Raw genomic sequence first — 12,912 nt, forward strand, 5'->3', positions numbered from 1 at the left:
TGTGAGAATTCTGTGAGTTGAAGCTTTTGAAGTAGTTCATGGACACTGTGCATGAGACAGCCCACATCTCAGATTGTCTCTCTTAACATTTTGGCGGAAACTTATTAAAAACTAGTGACAAACATTCATTTAGTAGTGTAAATGCATGTAAACATGACAAAACCTTCACAATGTATTCCACAGACCATTACAGCCTCTTACTTCTTTTCAGAAAGAGAAACAAATTGAATCACAGCTTGCCATTAAATCTTCAGATATTTTGACTGGTTATGAAACAAAACATTATAACTGACATATTTTATGTATAGAGTATTTTCCTGAATCTGTGGTGTGTCAGTGTGATAACTATGTCAAAGGTTATACTAACTGCTTTCAGTTTCTCTGTGAGAATTCTGTGAGCTGAAGCTTCTGAAGTAACTCATGAACACTGTGCATGAGACAGCCCACATCTCAGATTGTCTCTCTTAACATTTTGGCGGAAACTTATTAAAACTAGTGACAAACATTCATTTAGCAGTGTAAATGCATCTAAACATGACAAAACCTTCACAATGTATTCCATAGATCATTACAGCCTCTATGTAAGTGAAATTAAGCCCAAAATTACCAACAAGCAATAAAACTCAACATTCTTCTCCCAACTCAATTTTCATACAAATCCTATTATTCACTGTGCCCACACAATCAAAAAGCATTTCTATATATTAATAAAGAAAAGAAAAGAGAGTAGAAAATAAAAGGGAGTGAGGCAGAAATAAAAAATGTAAGAGAAAGCTGTAAGAAGTATATACAATGGAATGTTACTTACTGTTTATATTAATAGAGTTAAAAATAAAACATATTATTTACTCTTATTTAGTTCTGATTATTATTAGTTAAAGCATAACAGATTATTTACAAACAGGCATAAGCAGTATAATCAAGAAAGTATAATTAGAAATAGCATTTGAAGAACTTATAAAAACTTTTACAAGGAATAAATATGTTATTATTCTATTAATGATATTTTCATTACTGTTCTCTCCCTGCCCTCCCCCACCCTTTACCCACTACATAATCTAAATAGAAAGTCATTGTTTAAACAAAGAAAATAATAAAAAGAGAAGGCAAAAAGGTAAAGATAAAATGTATCAAATTACTAACCTTACTTCTTTTCAGAAAAAGAAACAAATTGAATCACAGCTTGCCATTAAATCTTCAGGTATTTTGACTGGTTATGAAACAAAACATTTCTTTGCACATAGAGAATAACTTTGATTAAATCTTTTCCAAAATATTTGTGGCTTTCTGGAAATGCAGGAACTATATTCAAAAGATTAATAATGAACTAAAATGATGAGAGAGAAAAAAAAACATATAACAAATCATTTGTTTTTAGTCTCTTCTTCTTCTCTGAAGTCTTCCACGAAGCTTCAGTTGCCAATCTCTTTAATGAAGAACTAGCCCATTCCATTTCTTCTATTTTATCCAAAATCCTTTTTTCTTTGACAAACAGTAAAGCAGAGTCTAAATCATCGAAAACCTTAGGACCATCAGGAAGGAAGATTTTAAGCTTGGCAGGAAACAGAAGGTATGTTTTAAACTGTGCTTTTAAGCTCCCTTATTAGTGGCAGAAAAACTTTTCTTTTAGCTATTACCATGGAAGAATAGTCATTGTCAAAACGCACAGTTGTCTCATTAATCTTAACAGGAGCTTTAGCCCAAGCAGATTTAAGAACCATCTCTTTATCAAAAGATGATAGAAATCTAACTATAACTGATCTAGGACATTTTTTGTTAGAGTTAGTATTAGCTATAGATCTATGTGCTCTTTCGATACCAAAAGAGAATGCTTCTGGTAAGTCTAAAGTTTTAGGGAGCCAATTTGTTAAAAAAGAAGTAATATTGTTACCTTCAATATTTTCTGGCAGTCCAAAAATCCTAATGTTATTGCGCCTAGATCTATTTTCCAGGTCATCCAGCTTTGTTTGTAAATGTGTATTTTGTTTCAGCAGAAACTCAATGTTGATTTCCTCTTCTTGGATTCTATTTTCCATGTCATTCACAGCTTCTTCTATGCCTGTCATCTGGTTCTTCTGTTGTTGCAGGTCTGTATGTAACAGGTCTATTTGTTTTGTAGTTTTTCTATGAAGGTGTCTATTTTAGTATCCATTTTATCCATTTTATCAGTAAGTTGCTGGATTATAATTATCAGAGACTGAAGTTCTTTCTTGATGCTGGAGTCTTGAGAATTTGTCTTACTGGAACTCATTTCAGACTGATAAACTGACAGGAAAATTTCCACAGTGATTTCTGACAGAAATATTGTTAAGATTTCCTTTCTTTTTTAGATATAGTTCAAGAACTATATAAAACAAACGTATTTAGAAAGAAAATTACTTCAAAAATTAATTTTTTAAGTAATTAATTCCTGTCAGTGTAATGAAATTGGTGGAGCTGAAGAAATCTGCTGCTATCCTGTGTTCATCCTTGGCCACGTCACTTCCAGCAAATTCTGAATGAAGAAAACCTCTCAGAAGTTGTACTGCCCCAGACAAAGACTATAATAAAAGAGGAAGAAATGCTCACCCAAGTAGAAATAAGAACAGGTCTAAGGAACATTAAGTCAGGGAAAGCAGTAGGCTCAGATGAGGTCATGGCAGATATGAAGAAGATGTTGGCTGAGTTGGGGTAAATGGCTCCAGAGGGTACTCATAGCAGTATGGAGAGAAAGGCATATCCCAGATGACTGAAGAATAAATATTCTAGTGCCAGTTTACAAGAAAAAAGGGACATGCACAACTGTGGGCAGTACACGTGTCAAACTCCTGCCACACTGCATAAAATTATTTGAGAAGGTGATTAATAAACAAATGTGCAAAGTAGCAAAACGTATGATGGGAGATGAACAATTCAGATTCAGAATGTAGTAGTGTAACCAACCTGATGGCTCCAATAAGACAGATAATTCAGAAAAAGCTAGAGATGAGAAAAGAGTTTTTTGTCATTTAAATGAACTGCGCAGTGGAAAGATGGAACCCAAACAAATGGAAGCCAGTAAAAACAAATGAAAAGCAAGTTATTGAATGCAAAGCTAGTAGCGTCATACTTTGCAGAGTAGAATCTGAATGAGCTGCTAGATTAGAATATGGTATGTTGCACCAGTAAAATACTATTAGATGAACCAGGCATTATTTCTTACATTAGTGATCTGTCCAACTGTCCTGTGTGCAAACTATCTAAAATGCCTGTTTTCTATTACTTTCTGAGGAGAAAATTGAGGTTCTTGAAATACACTGTTTAGTAGAAACTATATTCTACTCATAGTTTTGTGTGTGTGTGTGTGTGTGTGTGTGTGTGTGTGTGTGTGTGTGTGTGTGTGTGTGTGTGTGTGTGTGTGTGTGTGTGTGTAAGCCAAAATTATTGGGAAGTCAAGGTTTGGATGGAAAAAACATTCTTTCTTGAAATAATTTTTAGATACAAAAAAATGGTGTGTGTGAAAAAAAACTACTTTCCCAAAGATCAGTGGCATTTTGTGAATCTAAAGTTTGTGTAGGGTTCTGCCTCTAAAAGTTGAACCCTGTGAAAGTAAGAAGGGGGTTCATTACCATACAGCATTAGAATATAACTGTATACAAACCAGATGAAACTAGCTGTGTCATTGCAAACTGCCTATACTGAAAAAAGAGAGGTAAAAGAGCTGTTGCTATTACAGAAGTTGGACAGGTGTTAAACTCTGCTGAGTTGCATCTACATGGGTCTGCAAAGAAAATGGCACTTACCAAATAAGTTAGGGTTCAAACAATGCTGTGATGTAGCACAATGACAGTGTATTGCATCACAATATATCAGATATGCAGGAACAACTAGGTGTTTTGTACTCAAGAGTACTACTGTGTGACATGAAACCTTACTTAAGAGTATATAAATGCAAAGATAGCCAGTGGGCACTATCGCTAAACAGGAAGAACCCATAGCAAAGTTCAAACTGATAGTTTCTTAACATAAAAAAATTATTTGACAGTGACTTTTAAACAATGGTCAGCAGACTTTGGACAGTGAAACAGAAGTCATTACAAAATGAATAAATGCTGATTTATCCAAGAGTATTTCAACTTTCTGTACAAGCTGGGACAGCAAAATGGTAATAAACTTGAAAGTACTAAGCCAAGTGACCTCACAAGCAAAAAAGAACTAGACCATAATCAAAGTTTAGGCAAATCAATGTATAAACTGCAAAAAAGAGCAAAGTGACCTAGTACTGAAACTTGAAACAAAATGGAAGTATGTTTCTTATCAAAGTTGAAACTGTATTTTTACAGGTTAAGAAGGAAAAATTGTGACAGGAGCTGCAAATGGTTAACGATGCTTAATCTAAAAGTAAAGTGTCAGGATGTGTAAGTTGAGGGTGTGTTACTAAAGGCACATCTCCAAGAGACCGAGAACAAAGTCAAGAGCTATACACAAACTCTTGCTCACAACAATGAAGGGACTCAACCCATTGAAAAAAAATATAAATCAAAGTAAGCAGTTGGCACTTACCAGTAAGGAACTCAAAAGGCTATATGTAAAGAAATGCATAGCTGTAATAGCAGTGACTTAAATATATTAAGTCAACATATCTAAGAGCTGGAACAAAAAGTGCAAAAAGAATAAAAGCTTTGTTAGCATGCTTCAGGAAGAAAAGAAAAAGTTTCACTGCAAGATGGATGAAGAGTGTCATCTTAGCCTCAAGCTAACTGCTAAGTGTAAGCATCTGAAGAATGAAAATAAGATCCAAAGTAAATATTTGCATGAAACAAACGGCAAGTTAAAACAATATCGATTAACTTTAGATTTTCATGCTGAATTGTTATAAGAAAGTCATACTTCGACATCAGGTCTAGTAAAGGAAAGTGATTCCAGCAGGCAATGTTTCAAAAGAAGCAAGTGACTGATGACTCTTCCAGGAAAAAAATAGCTTGCCAGGAGAATCCAAATGAAGGTCAGAAACCAAAAAAAAATCCTTTTATTCGCTTATGGACTTCATAACATATGAATCAAAGATGAAGGATCTGCTTTATGACATAGACAAATATTCCAAAGCATCTATCAATGAAGTGAATTTAGCTCATTCCAAAATTAATTTATTGCTTAATGACCTATTTTTGGAAGGTTCTATTTCTAATGAGCTTCTTCACTTTTTGATTAATTTACATCCTAGAGTTCCTTCAGTCTTTGGCATACCAAAGGTCCACAAGGATCCGATGGATGCCCCCTTGCGGGTTATTGTTTCTTCAGAGGGTTCAGCCACTACACCATTGGCGAAATATGTAGATGAAAAATTAAAAAAACTTTCTTACATGGTGGTCACTACTTTAAAAGATTCATGGGATTTTCTCAGGTGTGTTGAATCCCATCTTTTTTCACCCAATGTAGTGTTTGTTACCTTGGATGTAGTCCATTTTTTGGGTGTATTCCTCATAATATTGGCCTCCGATGGTTAGAAGAAATTATGAGGGACAGTAAATTATTCTCCCAGGATGATTTTAGGAATTGTTTACTATTTATGGAAACTATTCTCAATAACAATTTTATGTTTTTTCAAGGGGAATTTTTTAAACAAACTAAGGGAGTGGCTATGAGCACCAAGTGTGCCCCCACTTATGCGAATATTGTTTTATCTAGGTGGGAGGAACTATATGTTTTACAGAGTCCTTTTTCTACCTGTTGGTGTCTATACAAAAGGTTTTTAGATGATATAGTTATTTTTGGACAGATTCCCAGGAGAAGTTTTTTGAATTTTTGGAATATATAAAAGGTTCCACTACTTTTTTAGATTTTACGTATAGTTATCATTTTCAGGTTCTTACATATTTGGACATGTCCCTTATCAAAACTATGGAAGGATTTTCATCAAATATTTACCGTAAGCCAACATTCTCCAATTCCTATCTCCACTTCAAAAGTGGTCATCCCTTTTTTCAGAAAAAGAACCTGGTTAAAGGACAATTAGTAGGGGTCAGTAGAATGACATCTAACAACCATGATCTTACTATTGAAAGTAATAAGGTTTTAGAAATGTTTAGGGAACGAGGATACCCCCAAGAATTATTACAAGAAATGTTGGATGTGGTAGTCAAAGGGAGAAAAGATAGATTCGCTCCCATTTTAAAAAAGAATTCTCTAGGTTCTTGTGATTTAGTCCCATTGAACAACAGAGTGGATAATTTTGAGGAAGCATTTATTTTGGACTATTCAGGGGATTCGGTTGTTATAAAAGAGGTTATTACAAGAGAATGGAACAGGTTTGTTGAAATTTTTGATTTAGAGGTATTCAAAAATAAACCTTTGAAATTTACTTATCGAAAGGATCTGAATTTTAAGCAATTATTTGAGTTCAGTGCATTTAGCAAATCAAAGGGGTTTTTACGGAAGCCAGGTACTTTCAAATGTGGAGCTTGTTCGCAATGTTCTTACTTAGCTAACAAAACAAATATTTTTATTCCAGCAAGGGATAGGAATATTATTAGCGACAGTTTTTCCAGTTGTAATACCCAAGGAGTAGTTTACATTGCTATGTGTAACCAATGTAGCTCCTTTTATGTGGGGAAAACTGAGAGAAAATTGAAGAATCGTATTTATGAACATTTTTAAGAAATTAGAAGACAAAACAGTAAAAATGCATTGTATAGACATACTTTGAATTGTCCCCAAGCTTCACTTTTCTTTTTTGTTTTGGAAATTGTACCTAAAGAAATAAGGGGTGGAATGTGGGAAGCTAAATTGGAGTATAGGGAATAGTTTTGGCAGATATTTTTAGAATCTACAAAACCTCCTGGTTTAAACGAAATGTTATCTATTTCCTCTGTTCTCAAGCTAAGAGCAGCAAAACTGTGATGTTATTTCCAATTGCCACAGGGTGGCAGTGTTGTATTATTTTGCAATACCATTGCAGTGGTTCTGGCAATACAGTTGTTCAATTTAACTTTATTTATTTGATTTCGTCAGCAATATTTATTCATATTTTTTACAACTCTATTCATTAAAGTATTTTAATTTTTAACAATTTTAGCAATAGGAGTTGAATTAATATGGTTTTAAATGTTATAAACAATTTGAGTTGTTTTAATTGTACTTATGATTTTATTTGAATTTTATCGCTGTTACTATTGGTTAATTAATCTAATTGTTCAACTGATTAGATATTTAAGGGCACCTTAGTCAGAGATATTTTACATTTTATACTTTCTGATGAAGACATTGTTTTGGGTCGAAAACGTATGTACTGTTGTGGCGTTAATGTACTGTCAGAGTGTTTTAAACTTTTGCTGAGGACCGTGTTTCTCTGTTTACTGTGTTCGATCTGGTGTTCGAATAAAAGGATTTTTTTTGGTTTCTGACCTTCATTTGGATTCTCCTGGCAAGCTTGGGCATTAGTTTTCATTTTGTGTGTTTGCTTTCATCCTATTTTCCAGTTTTGGTTGTTTTGCGATGGCGGGGAATGCAGAGGGTGAAACCGAACTTGAATCACCCAATTATAACGAGAAGGGTGAACTACGGAAAGTGATTGGACAGCTATCTCAGCTGGTTGAATTGTTGACACCAGCCTGTACTTCCATTGTAGAGCTTGTTTCTGGTTTCAATAGTGCTCAGCAACCACCGCAACCTTCCCGGAACAAGCAGTCCACGGTTCAGCTGCCAACTCTTCAAGTACTGGATGGCTCTAAGGGGCATAAATCATGCACAAACGATGATTTTTTGGATTTTCCCCGTTTATTACGATCCACGGCTTCGACGGTCTGTGAAAATGCTTTGGGAGCGCAAACTAGTGTGCAGTTTGGTGATTCGCATGGAAATCAAGGTGACTTTTCTTCAGTTACTTCTGGAAGTGATGTCAAAGCGTTTTTAGATAAAAACTTTTCTCTCAATGGACTTTCTAATGCTAATCAACAGAAAGAATGTGGTGTTAAGACTTATAGAGAGAATTTAGATGATTTATATTTTTTTCTGGAAAAATATAAATGTCTTGGGTGTGATTGTACATTCCTCAGGGAATGTTTAGAAAAACAAATCGTGCCCAAGGGGTTAAGAATTGTTAAATTCCCAAACAATGTTGTTCATGGATCAGAATTTTATTCTGATTTAATTAAAATTTATGACAAATGTGGTTTGGAAGTTGTGGGTGCCATCCTTAAAGAAAATGAACGAGTCAGGGTGTCTATTGTTGAACAAATAGAACAAATTAATACTAACATTATTAATGATCTTATTTTTATGATTGAATATGAGAAAAATTATATTTTGATATTTTTTCTGATATAGAGACAAGATGTAGTAACAATATGAAGAGGAAACATGCAAAATTGGAAAGGGATTTAAGAGACTATAGGGATGGTAAGGCTTATCCACCACCCAAGTCATTTTATCACACGTTTAACCAAGGTTTTAAGAGGAACCAGACAAGATTTGAATCTGTTTCACAGGTGTCTGAACAAGATAGACAAGAGGTGTTTTATGATAACCAGGAAAGTTTTCCCTTAGACCCCCCCCCCACCCCCTTTAAGGAGATCGGACAGGATTCGCAATCAGAATCCTGTCCAATACCAAACTTACAACTGCAGATGGAACCGCAAGTGAGAAATTTGGACAGGAATTCACAGATTGTCCAACAAGGCTATACTTTTGAATTTAATGGTTATAAAATTTTCAGCTATAGTAATTTGAGTGTGAATGTGGAACATTTTGAATTGTTTTCCAAAGGTTTCAAATTTATCCCATTAAGAAAAGCTAGTATACCCAGGTTAATTGTGGATTTAAAGTTATTTTTAAGGAAAAAGAACTTGGCCTTAATTTTTCATGAAACAAACACAGATCTCCAATGTGCCAATTCTTTAAAGAAAAAGAGTGTTTTTAACCCACCATTACATTCTCAATTGAAAAATCTTGAAAATGTCTTAGAAAGAGAAATTAGAAATACAGTGGCTCAGCACAGGATTTTTTTCTAATTTAACACATGAAGAAAGAAGGGTGTTAAACAAACTCAGGAGTATTAGTAATATTAGAATTATGCAACCTGACAAAGGTGGTGGGATGGTGCTTATGGACTTCATAACATATGAATCAAAGATGAAGGATCTGCTTTATGACATTGACAAACATTCAAAGCATCTATCAATGAAGTGAATTTAGCTAATTCCAAACTAATTTATTGCTTAACGACCTATTTTTAGAAGGTTCTGTTTCTAATGAGCTTCTTCACTTTTTGATTAATTTACATCCTAGAGTTCCTTCAGTCTTTGGCATACCAAAGGTCCACAAGGATCCGATGGATGCCCCCTTGCGGGTTATTGTTTCTTCAGAGGGTTCAGCCACTACACCATTGGCGAAATATGTAGATGAAAAATTAAAAAAACTTTCTTACATGGTGGTCACTACTTTAAAAGATTCATGGGATTTTCTCAGGTGTGTTGAATCCCATCTTTTTTCACCCAATGTAGTGTTTGTTACCTTGGGTGTAGTCGATCTTTTTGGGTGTATTCCTCATGATATTGGCCTCCGATGGTTAGAAGAAAGTATGAGGGACAGTAAATTATTCTCCTAGGACAATTTTAGGAATTGTTTACTATTTAGGGAAACTATACTCAATAACAATTTTATGTTTTTTCAAGGGGAATTTTTTAAACAAACTAAGGGAGTGGCTATGGGCGCCAAGTGTGCCCCCACTTATGCGAATATTGTTTTATCTAGGTGGGAGGAACTATATGTTTTACAGAGTTCTTTTTCTACCTGTTGGTGTCTATACAAAAGATTTTTAGATGATATAGTTATTTTTGGACAGATTCCCAGGAGAAGTTTTTTTTAATTTTTGGAATATATAAAAGGTTCCACTACTTTTTTAGATTTTACGTATAGTTATAATTCGCAGGTTCTTACATATTTGGACATTTTCCTTATCAAAACTATGGAAGGAGTTTCATCAAATATTTACCGTAAGCCAACATTCTCCAATTCCTATCTCCACTTCAAAAGTGGTCATCCCTTTTTTCAGAAAAAGAACCTGGTCAAAGGACAATTAGTACGGGTCAGTAGAATGACATCAAACGACCACGATTTTACTATTGAAAGTAATAAGGTTTTAGAAATGTTTAGGGAATGAGGATACCCCCAAGAATTATTACAAGAAATGTTGGATGTGGTAGTCGAAGGGAGAAAAGATAGATTCGCTCCCATTTTAAAAAAGAATTCTCTAGGTTCTTGTGATTTAGTCCCATTGAACAACAGAGTGGATAATTTTGAGGAAGCACTTATTTTGGACTATTCAGGGGATTCGGTTGTTATAAAAGAGGTTATTACAAGAGAATGGAACAGGTTTGTTGAAATTTCTGATTTAGAGGTATTCAAAAATAAGCCTTTGAAATTTACTTATCGAAAGGATCTGAATTTTAAGCAATTATTTGAGTTCAGTGCATTTAGCAAATCAAAGGGGTTTTTACGGAGGCCAGGTATTTTCAAATGTGGAGCTTGTTCGCAATGCTCTTACTTAGCTAACAAAACAAATATTTTTATTCCAGCAAGGGATGGGAATATTATTAGCGAGAGTTTTTCCAATTGTAATAACCAAGGAGTAGTTTACATTGCTATGTGTAACCAATGTAGCTCCTTTTATGTGGGGAAAACTGAGAGAAAATTGAAGAATCGTATTTATGAACATTTTTATGAAATTAGAAGACAAAACAGTAAAAATGCGTTGTATAGACATACTTTGAATTGTCCCCAAGCTTCACTTTTCTTTTTTGTTTTGGAAATTGTACCTAAAGAAATAAGGGGTGGAGTGTGGGAAGCTAAATTGGAGTATAGGGAATTGTTTTGGCAGATAGTTTTAGAATCTACAAAACCTCCTGGTCTAAACGAAATGTTATCTATTTCCTCTGTTCTCAAGCTAAGAGCAGCAAAACTGTGATGTTATTTCCAATTGCCACAGGGTGGCAGTGTTGTATTACTTTGCAATACCATTGCAGTGGTTCTGGCAATACACTTGTTCAATTTCGTCAGCAATATGTATTCATATTTTCTACAACTCTATTCATTAAAGTATTTTAGTTTTTAACAATTTTAGCAATAGGAGTTGAATTAATATGGTTTTAAATGTTATAAACAGTTTGAGTTGTTTTAATTGTACTTATGATTTTATTTGAATTTTATCGCTGTTACTATTGCTTAATTAATCTAATTGTTCAACTGAATAGATATATAAGGGCACCTTAGTCAGAGATATTGTATATTTTATACTTTCTGATGAAGACATTGTTTTTGGGTCGAAAACGTATGTACTGTTGTGGCGTTAATGTACTGTAAGAGTGTTTTAAACTTTTGCTGAGGACCGTGTTTCTCAGTTTACTATGTTCGATCTGGTGTTCGAATAAAAGGATTTTTTTTGGTTTCTGACCTTCATTTGGATTCTCCTAGCAAGCTTGGACATTGGTTTTCGTTTTGTGTGCTTGCTTTCATTCTATTTTCCGGTTCAGGAAAAAAATAGGCTAGAAAATGTAAGCTTCTGTATGGTGGAATAACAGATAATAGGATATAAATCAACCAGAAATTTTAAAGAATGAAGATGTGACCAACAGTATTTACTCTCTGACACAATTCTCCTAATGTAACAAGATCTGTATGAAGATGGCTAAGGCTTTTATTTGTATTATCAAAAGCAGTTCTGGCAACAAACAAAACATTTACGATTTAGCCCTTAAGTAACAAATTTGAAACAGAGACCTTCTTATTAATTCAAGAGTGGTTGTGGAGTTCAATAAAAGTTGCCATTGTAATTCTTTAGCCAGCAAATGATTACTCCAATCAGCTCCCCTGTTAAAATAGCACCCTTTCTCAAACAAGAAGCACAAACTTTTTAAAACTATTACAGTCAGACATTTTTAATTGAGATTTTTAAGACTATTACATTCAGGTATATTTAACTGAGATTGATAAAAATGTTTTGTTTACTAAGTTATCCATTTTGCTCGAGTCAAGAGTCCCTGATTATGCCATCAAATTACATCAACTCATTCATCTAACTGAAAAAATAATTCAGTACATTGACAAGTTTCCACCGTGACACTCTGTACATGTACCTTCTAGCAGGAAAAAAAAAACAAATAAACGGTAAGATAATGACAGTGAAGAAAGGGGATTTTTATCTAGAGTTTGTTTATATTACTAGGAGACATAATTTAGTATGGAAAGTAACTGCCGTAACTTGCGGGGTTTTTCACTTAGGATACAACACGTAATGCCTACCATTTGATTTAATTGTTACCGTTTGACTTGCATGTGTGAAAACAATATCACCTGGTAGATTTCAAAATAAAATTTTGTTTTGTTTAATAAATGTTAATTTAAAAATGACCATGCTTAATCTTCAGGTGACAGAAAAGGATTACTAAAGTGCTCACATTATAATTGCTTCAATCAAGGATACCAAAAACTGATTGTGCAGAAATACATTTAAGAAATTTGTAAATTTTCCTTCTCTACGGGACCATTTTCTTTGAGACTGGCAATAAAAGATATGAATACACTTTGCAGAATAATGTAAAGCTGGTAATTATCTTTGGATAAATCTGTTATTCAGCAGAACACAATGAATATACACCTGAAAGTTAAATTATTTACCTTGTCAGCTTGGTCATCAAATGAGGACAGCAGCTGCTGCTTCCTCATAGCAAGTTCATGATGGGCATTATAGTGGCTGTTAAGCTGATCCACCCTTTTCTGTATGTAGCCAATCATTTCCTGGATTCCTTTCGGATGAAATCTGAAAAGAAGTATGTATCAAATGTTTACATATTTTCTTTATAATACTAGAAATCTGCCCATAGTGGGTCATGTTCTCACATCTCAGGCAAGGAACATATTACGGGTAATCAGTTCAGTCTTTACTATTCTAAGTTTCTT

The 12,912-nt window shown here is 34.0% G+C and overlaps 1 protein-coding gene across 4 annotated transcripts in view; it reads right to left on the reverse strand.

The window, feature by feature from the left end:
* The window catches only part of CCDC141 (coiled-coil domain containing 141), a 2,268,332-nt gene that overhangs the window by 1,415,364 nt on the left and 840,056 nt on the right, over positions 1-12,912 (reverse strand). For all 4 annotated transcript variants that reach the window (XM_044075309.1, XM_044075306.1, XM_044075307.1 and 1 more), the window contains one exon: positions 12,631-12,772. In XM_044075309.1, the coding sequence (XP_043931244.1) occupies positions 12,631-12,772 (142 nt within the window). The remainder of the gene's footprint in view (positions 1-12,630; positions 12,773-12,912) is intronic.

This window comes from Protopterus annectens, chromosome 6.part0 (assembly GCF_019279795.1).
Source record: "Protopterus annectens isolate FY-2018-M chromosome 6.part0, PAN1.0, whole genome shotgun sequence".
Lineage (NCBI taxonomy): Eukaryota > Metazoa > Chordata > Ceratodontiformes > Protopteridae > Protopterus > Protopterus annectens.